Source organism: Amblyomma maculatum, chromosome 1 (assembly GCF_055883805.1).
Source record: "Amblyomma maculatum isolate TAMU_Amacu chromosome 1, ASM5588380v1, whole genome shotgun sequence".
Classification (NCBI taxonomy): Eukaryota; Metazoa; Arthropoda; class Arachnida; order Ixodida; family Ixodidae; genus Amblyomma; species Amblyomma maculatum.
Window position 1 is genome coordinate 241,709,748 of NC_139344.1, and position 12,138 is coordinate 241,721,885.

At 45.0% G+C, this 12,138-nt stretch overlaps 1 protein-coding gene across 1 annotated transcript in view; it reads right to left on the reverse strand.

Annotated features, from left to right (window-relative positions):
• Nucleotides 1-12,138, reverse strand: part of LOC146206059 (leukocyte surface antigen CD53-like) — a 32,635-nt gene that overhangs the window by 1,243 nt on the left and 19,254 nt on the right. The window contains exons 5-6 of the mRNA XM_084590714.1: nt 10,866-10,988; nt 4,796-4,879 (exon numbers count right to left, since the gene is read on the reverse strand). Coding sequence (XP_084446840.1) covers nt 4,796-4,879; nt 10,866-10,988 — 207 coding nt within the window. The remainder of the gene's footprint in view (nt 1-4,795; nt 4,880-10,865; nt 10,989-12,138) is intronic.

Sequence of the window (12,138 nt, forward strand, 5' to 3'; positions counted from 1 at the left end):
GTCATTGCTGGTCTCTTTGCTAGTTTTCGCACACACAATGCATAAATAAATTAGTGTCCAGCGGAAAGCAGTAAGGTTTATTTTCAACAGATATCGACATAACGACTTCCCAATTGAACTTTTGAACAGCGCAAACCTTGCCAGTATTAGTAACCGCGCCCGAACTTCACGCCTTAAGTTCCTATTCCTTCTAATAAATGGTGCTTTAAAAATAGATTCCGAGCTTTACCTAGTCCCTTCATCTAAAAGAAATACTAGAACTAAACATTCACAGCAATTAGTAGAGTATAAGTTTCAGACTGAGACCTTTCGTTATTCTTTTTTTCCGCAAGCAATTAGGGAATGTAACATATTACCTGAGGATGTTTTGTTGGCTCTGAATCTCTGCAAATTTTTCTTTCTAACCTGCCGTAATCATTTTTTCCCCCAACATGATAATCTAGCATTTGAGTACTACTTGTTAAGAAATATTACTTCACATGTGCTCATGTTGCATTGCATATTTCACTATTGACTGACATTACTGCGTATGATGACTACTAAATTTTCAACGTTATTCTTTAGTGGTTATATAACTTGTGACGTGTTACTGATTAGCTATCATGATGTACCCCAATCCTGCAACAGCCTCGAAAGAGCTAGCAGTATGTTCAAAATAAATAAATAAAAAATTTCAACTGAAATGAGAATTTATCATTCAACTTGGAACGAAAGTGAAAATTCAACCAATTTGCAACCAACTCTAGTAGCGTGCATCCTGAAAGTTGCATAGGAGGTTCCTGAAGAGGTATGCACATATGCATCTGCAAGAACTGGTGGCTAGAGCAATGGTAAGATCAATAACATTATAGTTTTTTACATCAAGATTACACTACTTGAAAGACAGCTTGTGAGAAGCAGGTTGCAAAAAAGGCAAGGCACACCATACTTCGCGATTTGCTCCAGATTAACTTTTGCCTGGAGAATCGCAGCCGCTTTAAAATGATAAAACTATACGACAGCATTGGCCTCTGGGAAGACTATTTTGACTGTTCTTGTTCTCACACAAGAAACGCATGCAAAGAGAGTCCCATGGGGCCATGATCCCTCTGTCACAAAGAGGAGAGGTAAATCTGATCTACAGGCAGCACGTGTGCTTATCCCTTTAGTCCACACCTAGTGTTTAGAATTTTCAAAATACCGTTTGCATGCCATGCCATGTGAAGCGGGCCTACAAAGTTTGATGTCAATATGTCACTTCCCAGTAAAAATCTCTGGCATCACTGTAAGCAAGCTATGTGAAGGAGCGCAAAACGGGCACAATTGCTACAAAAAAAAAAAAGCTTCGGAGACGCTCAAGCTTCTATTTAAGAGTAGAACATGAAAGCATTGAAGGGCCCATAAAAAGCTATTCACTATATCTAGAAAACGCACATGAACAATAGGCATCCCATCAATCGTCTCTGTAATACAAAAATTTAAGCTACCTTCATTAGCGCTGAGCATATGGGCAACCAAAAATAATGCTCCTCCTCTCCTCCCTCAACTCAGCCCACACCAGCACGCAAGAAAAAAAAGAAAAGTCGGGACAGCAGCCCATCACACCCAGCCCCGCCTGCATAACTTGGGTGTTTGTAATGAACGGGAGTGCCCAGAAAGCCTCAATGATGTCATAGGAGAGGTTTGCGCACAGTGCGTGCAGGCATATGTCACCCAAATTTAGGAGCACTCTTAAAATTGATTAGTAAATGATAGGCTCCAAGCAAAGCTTTCAACTTTGACTCGAATACTCACAACGACCACCTCTACGGATTTTTGGCTTACAAATTTACCGCAAATAGCATTTCAGGGGCCCTTTAAGGAACTAGAGACAGCTTTCTGTGGCTAGATGCAGCCAAGACTACGAGGGCGGGGCTTTCCTCACAGTGTTACCACATCAAGTGTAGTTCAGGCATATCTGGCCTGTTACCATTTCAGTTCTGCCTTCTCAATGAAATAAAAGTTTTTGAACTGCCAGCTATGCAGAAATGTGTTCCTTTGCACCAATGAACGCATATGTGAATGTAAATTCATGACTCATCAACAGCCCAGATGACATACATTATTAAAGCAAGTGCATTGCAAAAGCACACATGAACCAGTGCGGACACGCAGCAGACACTGCAGACGTACACTTCACGGCATCGCCAACAGGTGACACAGCCACTGGTGTGTGTGCAGCATATGATACCAATGTTAAAATGCTCTATACTAGCATTTTACTTGTTAGCACTGTTTTGTAATCTTTATGTAATAATGTGGCTAGTTCCGTAATGGCAGAATATTAGAGCATGATTCACGAAATTTCTGGAGGGACTACACTGTGCTGAGCAGTGAACTTATACATGTCGGCCCTGTAGCTTTGGCCACATAGCCACAGAAAGTTGTCCCCAAGTATAGGTCCCTTTCCAACACACCTGAACCAATGAGCCTTTGTGGCCTATGTGCAGTTAGTCTTGCAACCAAAGGACCTGAACTTAACCCCCAATATCCACCCTAATTAACACCAATTCACTTTTCGATATTCTTGTTTGTCTAGGCTACAGGAACCCCCTCATCGCTTTTGGCTTAATTTGGACCTTTCCCTGAATTATTCTGTTTTTTAGGTTTCTCAGATTATTCTGTCTCGAGCAACACATTCACTGCAGACACTAACGGCACCGAACTTTCTGCAACACTGGGCCATTTCGCCATCACATCAAAATAAAAATCCATCGATTCGCTCTTGCCCTACAATCTGTTCTACTGACCATACCAGTTAGCTCAGTTGGTACAGCGACTACCCCGGAAAAGCGGTGGTCCCGTGTTCGATCTCCGGGTCACAACAAATTTTTCTTTAACTACGAAGTTCCTGAGAAAGCTGTATAGCTTTTCTTTGTAGCTGTATGGCTGCGCTTGGGTCGATGTCAGTGAGTAATTATTCCCCGATTATATGATGAGCCAATCCGGCGTGGCCGTCAGAATATATATTAGGGCTATGGCGCTCTCTCTCTGCTACAATGAACATCCGTGAGCCTAGCTGATTAGCTACAGTGAACGCCATAGTGTCGCGGACCACTTTTCCATGTGGTGAAAGTCGTCGATCTTGTGCTGTGTAACCCGCGAAAATCGGCTTTCAAGATTCTCCCGCGGCGGCCAAGCAACGCCTTGACGGAGGCAATGGGGAGCGGCAAAACAGCAAGAGAGTGCCGCCGAAACAAAAATATTGAAAGGAAAAAGAAAACGCTAGCCAAGCCCAGCCAGAGCCACATGCACTGCCTAGCACGCGTGAATCATGTGAACACTCAGGTCGAAGGGAAGCCCGAAAGTGACACCTCATTCGCCACAGTCATCAGTGCAGCGGTGAAATTTGCTACCAATCGACAACGTAGAAATTGATCACATGCAGTCAACCACCTTGGTAGCTTCCTCGCAACGCATTAATAAAAGAAGTCTAAGCATGCAAAAACAAAAGAGATGCTGGCTACTTCTGCCACTGCCATCAGTGGATCAGATGTGTTGCAAAGATTCTTTTGTACTAAATACAACCCAAATGTGGACCTTGCACCAACAAGGCATGATTAAGTAGCATTTTTATGCAATGAAAATGAGTTCAAAAGTGCGCCTTATATTAATTTCTCAAAATTGGGCAGTTTAGTTCATACGATTTTCCTGATAGGTTTTTCTTCAGATTTCTTAGCGCTGTGCCGAGGTTTTTTTCTAATATCAGCTCTACTACACCTTTGGCATAAGGCAGCATTCAAACAGTTTGAAGGACTACAGCAAAACACTCTCCTGAAAGACACCTAAATCATACTGCACAGACAGTTGTTCATCGTTAACTGTCTGGTGCATGTAGTGGGTGTCTGAGCACAAAACCACAGCATCCCGTGACAGTTACACCACAAAGTAGTAAACAAGATAAATTGCAAATGGGAACCTTAAGAAGTGCCCATTTGCACAGTTACTATAAAATTGCAGTCACCAGCCGCACACCATAGAAGATGAAATACGCAATGTAGATGACAACAGCACTGAGAATTGGAGCTATATGCTCAGGAATGTATAGGCTGGCGAGAGCACTCTGCAGGTTTTGCATGTTGCTTGCACACTGCTTCAGCCAACGAAACAGCATTAAGCAGACCCACAGTTAATGTAGCATACAGTAAAGGTGGACAAGGAGCGTTGGGAGAGTATTCAAGTGAAACACAAAAGGTTCAAACAACCTGCAGCACACACGCTACACATTGCAAACATTTTATCTTTAAAAGGCAGTTCTGCCATTTCCAAGGTTATGTTCAGAAAGCACTTTCAAACAAATGCTCATTTAAACACGAAGCAGTATCAAAGCTGTAGATATGCAAATCAACTGATCCGGGCCCCTTGCTTTCCTAGAATGCCTCACCTGTGGCACTTTTCCTCCCCTACCACACCTAGTCTCCAGGGTAACAAGGAAGGTGCTGGCCTTACCCTTTGCATCACTCAACCAGTGCTTCCTTTCACAGAGCAGCAAGCCATCGGTTTTCAGCTGAGCATGCTCAGTTAACATTTAACAAACTTCACAGGCAGAGTGCCCTAGTATTATTGTTGCAGAAACACCTTCGACATCCCTGGTAGAAGCCTGGCATGCCAGCATGCCTACAGTCTCCTCATGATGGCATGCTCTAATTAAGGTGCTGTGCTTCCAAAGAGTAGTGAAGCATATGAAGTTTTGAATAAAGGTGCTATTTTTTTTATTATATTCCCACTCCCTGTACAGTTAGGGAATAGGCAATGTAATGTTGCTTTGCAAGCTCACCTCGATCAACCCAATACCGATGCCTGCAATGCCAACGTAGACTGCATACTGAGCGATGTCTTCCTTCAGCTTGTTATAGCATCCCTAAAAGAAACAGCAAGCATGTTAATCAGTGGTATGACAGAAAAAAACAGGAGCTGAAATTGATACCTTGCTCAATCATTACTGATCAACCTGACAATCCTGGGAGACAGGGGGAGCAAGGGACAGCTATAAAACCCATAATGTTGCATAGCATGCATGTATGCACAGGAGCACACAGGTGTGTGAGCGCAGGAGCACGACTAGATGCAAATAATTTTACTCTCCACAAACCAAGTGAAAAGGTAGGCCACTCAATACTCAGGCCAGTCCATACCCATTACTTCTTGCATCACACATTTCTATATTTTTAGAACACATCACCTGTCAAGCAGAAGTCGCAGGAGTGCACAGTTGACTTCATAAAGTGAGGGTATGAGAAATGTTGACATAATTGGCTATGGTACCAAAGTCTAAAAGACCACTTTGAGCTTTCATTAGAGAAAAATAAAAATATTACACCTAAACCACACTACATGCCCAGTAAGAAAAGTCATGAGAGAGCCAAGGTGGAACAATACATTTAGGTATTGACACTGACCAGCGGCACAACCAGGTCTTGCTCGCTGTTCCTCATGCTTGTTTTGAACTCTGACAGATGGTGCAACACAACCAAGTCCTATGAACTCTCAATGCTGCAGGTGTTGCACGACCATTCGGTGGTGTGGCGTATAAGTGAGCTTCTTCAAGTGAGGCAAGGCAGAGAAGGATTGAAGCTGCTCTCGCCACTGAGTCATTTTACACTTAGTGTTTTACTTTCTGGGACTGCGTAAACGGGCTGAACAGCATCGAGAATGTGGCCCCACAGTCCTTTTGAGCTTGTGAGTGAAATACGCTCAGTGCAAGAATTTTTTTCTTCATCCACACGACTACTAACTGTGTGGATAACTACAGCACCACCTATAAACTGTTGGCCTCAGCAGGCACCCTCCAACATTTGAACCTATGTATGCACTCAAACACTGAGCAGTTTAATGCACCAACTCTGTTAATTCAAGCCTGCCATGTAGAGATCATGATTAATTTTGGCCACCTGGGGTTCTTTAATGTTCACAGAAACCTCAAGGACATTGCACTATTCTGCCTGCACAAGGAATACTGCCTTTGCAGCTGTGATCGAACCCGCGCTCTCCTGCTAAGTAGTAGATCGTCTCCACTGCTATAGGCATGAGCATCGAGACCGGAAGGAAACAAAGAGGGCCTTTGCTACGTTTTAATGGCTAGTGCAATGAGGTTTTAGCTGCATGATTCGATAATGGCTTTTATAAATATGGCGTTCTGTCAGACAATGTCACCTTTTACGCAGACACCCCACCGGGATGGCGCAGTGGTTACGGCGCTCGACTACTGCTCCCAAGGGCATGGGATCGAATCCCGGCCTCGGCGGCCGCTTTTCGATGGAGCCGAAAAGCAAGACGCCTGTGTGCTGTGCGATGTCAGTACACGTTAAAGAACCCCAGGTGGTCAAAATTTCCGGAGTCCTCCACTACGGTGTCTCTCATAGCCTGAGTTGCTTTGGGATGTTAAACCCCACAAACCACAAACCTTTTACGCAGACAAAAATTATGCTGAGCTGTTCACTCAAAGAAATGGTTTATGGCTTATACGATTTAACGTCCTAAAACGACTCGGGCTATGAAGAACACAGTGGTGGAGGGTTCCGGAAAATGCGACCACTTGGGGGTTCTGTAATGTAAGCCGACATCGCACATGAGCACACAGGAGTCTTGCTTTTTGGCTCCATCAAAAAACGGCCACCACGGCCAGGATTCAATCCCACATCCTTAGGTTCAGCAGTCGAGCACCCCAAACCACTAAGCCATCGTGTGGCAGAGCCCATCTCAAAGAAAGGCGGGAGTACACGCCAAGAGGTAAAATATCGGGCAGAACACTAGGTTTCACAGATGCCAGTGTATAAAAGAATAGCAGCTGGCCTGTTAACGTAATTAAATATGTTGTCCTCAATAATGTTTGGCAAAATTTTCTACCAAGCACTCAAAAGTAGTACAAATTATGCAGCTTTATAAATGTTGCTGGCATATCTACCTTTCATACCCCGTGCTGGCCTCCAGCAGTTTGCACCAGAATGGTGCAAACTGCTTACCTTTTACCTGGTACCTTAGTGGCTTCAGGGAGCTGGGCTACTGCACCAAAGAAGACCGGTACTATTCCGGATGTGGTGGCCGCACTTCAATAGAGGTGAAATGTAAAAGGTGTTTGTGTTGTGCAATGTCAGCGCATAACAAAAAGTCCCAGGTAACCTATGACCAACTGAAGTTCTACTGCGGACTCCTTGATAACATATGTGACGCTTCTCGATGTCAAACTGCGCTATTTACATTTATTATCGTACTGCGACCTGATTAGCAATTATGTGTGTAACAAACCTGGTATTGCAACAGGCCTTGCTTGCCAAGAGATATGGTTTTGTGGATTAACAATGCAAGATCAGCACAAGCCAAAATCAAATTGGCGGCCTACTGTATTGTAGCAAGTAGCCCAGAACTTGGAAGCGGCTCTGATAACCACTGCATTTATTTACTTTTCTCGTAAATTTGTATAAACCCCACGGGAACACGAATCAACAAAATGAACTCCTAACTAAATAACAGACATGGTCGCTCAGTTGCAATATCCTATCAGCTCTGGAGATTGCTCAGCACCACAGTTCCAGGAGAGCATGCACAGACGCAAATTTAAAAGGAGGCACTCATTCTGTGGAAATCTGGCACCGCAAACTGCAGTTGGGTACAAGCCACTTGCTACCCCTAATCACCTCAAGTCACTCTGCTTCTAGAGCATGAGCACAATCTGACACGTTCTCCTCAGCAGCGGGCAGTAAGAGTCAACATATAAACATATTCTTACACTGTGGAAAGAGCCAAAAGTTTTGAGGTAGTCTTGGGTCTTAAAAGTTCAGCAGGCACATTTAATTGCCGCCAGATAGTCTGTTCTCCAGTGTTTCGTGAAACTGAACTTGATCACAGAGCTTATATGTTCATTAATATGTTTCAGGATTCCGCTCCATTCAAGCAATCATAAGCTTCAGAGCTTGTTTACCATACTAAGAAAACTTCAAATGTTTTCATATTAACGTATTCACACTTGACATAACCACCTGCCCTCAACACGACCTTTCTTTGTAACCCTATTCAGCTCTTTGCAACTGCTGCAAGGCTCATTTTATGCGTAGTCTCCTGCCCATTTTATGTTCTGCATGACGTTACACTGAAGATACATACCCACAATAACTAGTACAGTCCAGCCCACTTATAACAGCCGCAGATATAACGAACGCTCGCTTAGTACGAACGAGGGCGGTGCTACCGTCAAAATATATATTGGGGCAATGGCACAGTGTCTCACATAGAACGAACTGTTGTGGCCTCAACACTCGGTTAGAGCGAAAGCGAAGCTGTCGGGCCCCCGTAGTTGACCGAGCCGGCGGTGTTTGGCGCGGGTTCGCAGTCGAGCGAAACCGCGGCAGGCGAATTTCGCACACTTTGTGTTCCCCTGACACGACGCGAACACAAAGCGCACAAAGCGTCCCCCGGTGCTCCTTTGCGGGTAAAATAAAGTAAAAAAAGAAAAAGCGTGCGTTGAAAAATAAAAACGAAAAAGCGCGCGCGCGGTGACGAAAGAGAAAGTGGCGCCGCCCGCGTCACTGTGATGCATCCACGTAATCTGCGTCTGCCAATCCGGAAAGTCAGGCGCCTGCTCTACCGGCTCAGACCGGTTCTCCATTTGTTGCTCCGTTACCACCCCGCGCTGAGGGCATTGTGCCGTCAATTCTTTCTGTGCGATGGCACTGCGTTGACATCGTTGCCGCATCCGTGCCTTTCCCAGATCGGGGAGTTGAAGGCTGCCTCAACGCGCGAGCCCAAGGGCTTGACTTGCGCCTGGTGCGATGGAGAACTGTATGCCGACCTCTTCAGGTGCTAAAAGGAAAGCTGTCGACATCGCATCAAAGATGGCCATTGTTAATGAACTTGCTCAAGGTGCAAAAAAACTGCGAACTGGTCAAGAAGTACGGACTGTCGAATCGACCATTTCAACCATTGCTAAGGGCAAGAAAAAGATTCTTGGTGCTACCGTGAATGCCGACCCGACGACTAGAAAGCGCCTTCGGAAGGTGACCTACGCGGACGTTGAGGACGCACTGCTGAAGTGGTTCGCTGACGCCGGTCTCGCAACGTTCCGATCAGTGGACCGCTGTTGCTCTCCAAGGCTAAAGACTTCGCCTTCCTTTTGGACTTTCCCGATTTCAGCCCAGGCAATGCATGGCTCCACCAGTTTAAGGCTCGCCACGGAATTGTTTTCAAGGCAGTCGTCGGCAAGGCCGCGTCTGTGAACAACGAGGACGTCGATGCGTGGCTTTCCGACAACCTTCCAACAATCACGAGCTATGCTCCACGGGACGTTTACAATGCCGACGAGACTGCGCTGTTTTATCAGATGGTGCCACCTAAAACGCATGCCTTGAAAGGCGACAAGTGCGCAGGAGGGAAGAACAGCAAGTTGCGCATAACCGTTCTTCTGTGTGTCAATATGGATGGCAGTGACCGGCGGCTGCCTTTTGTCATTGGCAAGTCGCCACGATGCTTTGGAAGCTACGTGCCCGTACGCTATAGGAACAATACAAAAGCCTGGATGAGTCGTGACTTATTTGCAGAGTGGCTTGTCGAGTTCGACCGCGACATGGCACGAAAAAACAGGAAGGTCCTGCTCGTGCTGGATAACTGTGCGGAGCACCATGTGCAGCCTGTTTTGAGTGCGGTGACAGTGCTCTTCTTGCTTCCCAATGCAACCTGCAAAATTCAGCCGCTGGATATGGGCATCATTCATGCGTTCAAGATGTGCTACCGGTGGCGCGTCATCCTTGTTGATCACGATTGATGCTGCCATGCCAGTTCGCATCAGCTTGCTTGCCGCCGTGGAGATGTTGAAAGCGACGTGGATGGAACTCACCGCGGAGTGCATAGCAAATTGCTTCCACAAGGCGAGTTTTATGGGCCCAGGCACCGAGGACGCCATAGATCACCCACCGGAAGGCCGGTCGCACGAGGACTTGTGGCAACGCGTCGTTGACACGCAGCTGGCCGAACCTGACGTTGCCTGGGACGATTTCGTTTCTGCTGATGACGACGCCGGCATTGTGAAGCCATGCACTGATGAAGCTATTGTGCATGAAGTGCGAGCCCTTCATGACTGCCCAGAGACCGACGAGGACGATGACGAGGATGCTGCTCCACCGCCGGTTGCTGTGAACGCTTCAACCGCGATCGGTTACATCGCGTCGCTCAAGGAACTCGTGTGCAGCAGAGGCCTTGGCGATGAACATATTACCGCGCTGGAGAAATTAGAAACGGCAGTGATGCGATCAGCTTTGGAGAAGCAGACATGCATCACGGACTTTTTTTAAAAATAAGGTTAACTTTCATCTCGCTTGCTCTTTTTGCCCGTATTATAGGTGGTCCACTTACTACGAACTTTGGATACAACAAACAAATGCCGCGTGACGATCAAGTTCGTTATAAGTGGGCTGGACTGTACATAAAGGTTTGGTTTTGTTTATAGGGTTTAACGTCCCAAAGCGACTCAGGCTAGGCGAAACCCCAAAGTGTAGAGCTCCGAAAATTTTGACCACCTAGGGTTTTAACGTGCACTGACATCGCACAGCACACTGGCACCTAGCTTTTCGCCTTCATCGAAAAGCAGCCACCGCGGCCGTGATGCAATCCCGGATCCTTGGGCACAGTAGTCGACCACCTTAACCACTGCGCCACCCCGCCAGGGCTCTAGTACATAAAGAAATGAGTGAAGGCTATCTATTCGTAACTTAAGTACACTGTTTTCAAGGCAAAGTACAGAATGCAAAAAAGTGCCCACTGAACCCAAAGATTAAAGAATGCAATACTGTTCACATGATACCACTGCCAAGATGCAATGGAACCTTTCAAGAAGAATAATAAAAATGTGATGAACATACCCTCTCAAAATATGTTCCTGGTCTCTTGGCACAGTTTTCACCATCCGCACAGCAGCTGTTCGGAGGTGGAATTCCAGCTTCGGTCTGCCAGTCACCTTTGCCGTTCACACCGCAGCATTGCAACTACAAGTTCAGGAGATGGTGTCACTTCTGATTATTTCACACCTACAGTGAAGCAACTATCGAACAGAACTTAATCAATAATAAAAAAGAAAATGCAACAGACAGAGACCAGTTTAGTGCTACAGGAAGTTTATCCATAACCTGAACAACGGATAGGGCTAGTCTTAGGAGAACAAATATTGTGAGGAAGAAAAATGAGCCTAATCTTTCCAAGTACCATAACAGTCACATATATGAAAATAATAAAAGAGCTTGGCATCAAAAGTTACCAGCAATGTTGTAAATGTCTTCACAGCATAGACAGTAACACTAGAACGGGCATACAAAAAAATACCTGCATGGAGTTCTCCCACGAGGGGTCAGCTTAATACAAGAGTGCTGATGAACATAAAAATTGCTAGAAAGCAAAGTGTGAAAGGTGTGCTGCATGAAAGGATGCTTGAATAACGATAGGGATCTAGAAATAATGCATACCACTAGCATGCACCTGGTTTTAGCACCTTAAAAAAAAAAAAAAAAAAGGGAGGGCCGGTTCGAATATTGAAAGCTTCGAATCGGAATTGAATACTGGTCATTCCGTTCAAAACGTCCCAGGCCTCAAAAACGATTACCACCAACCTGCCTGGGAAAAAAAAAAACTTTGCGCATTGCCAGTTGTGTAAAAGGTCTTTCGTCAAAGTAATTTTCTCAGGAAAAATTTTTCTTGACATGACCACTATTTGAATTTTCTCCAAAGAAGCAAAAGTTGGTCTCAGAAAAAATTCTTAAATCATGTACGAAACAAGACGCAATGACATATCATTTTAGGATATATTGTTCTTTCATGTCACTTGGTGAATGGAACAATACAGGAGCTTTTCATATTTTCTTGAGTAACTAAAGATGCAAAAAAATGTGACACTTTAGACAATTTTTTACATTAACCTAAATTTTGTTTTAGGCCTTACATTTTATTTTTTTTTTTTTTTTCAGTTTTCACAGGCTGCTGTACTTAATGCTAAAAATAATTTGGACATGTTGATGAAGCAGTCTTCATAGCAATAAGCTCTAAGCTCTGCTAAATGACTTTTTCGTGATAATTCGGCCTGCATCGAAAATCGAGGTCCCCCGGACAGTTTATACTTCGGGACCTCCTTCTGTAATACTGATA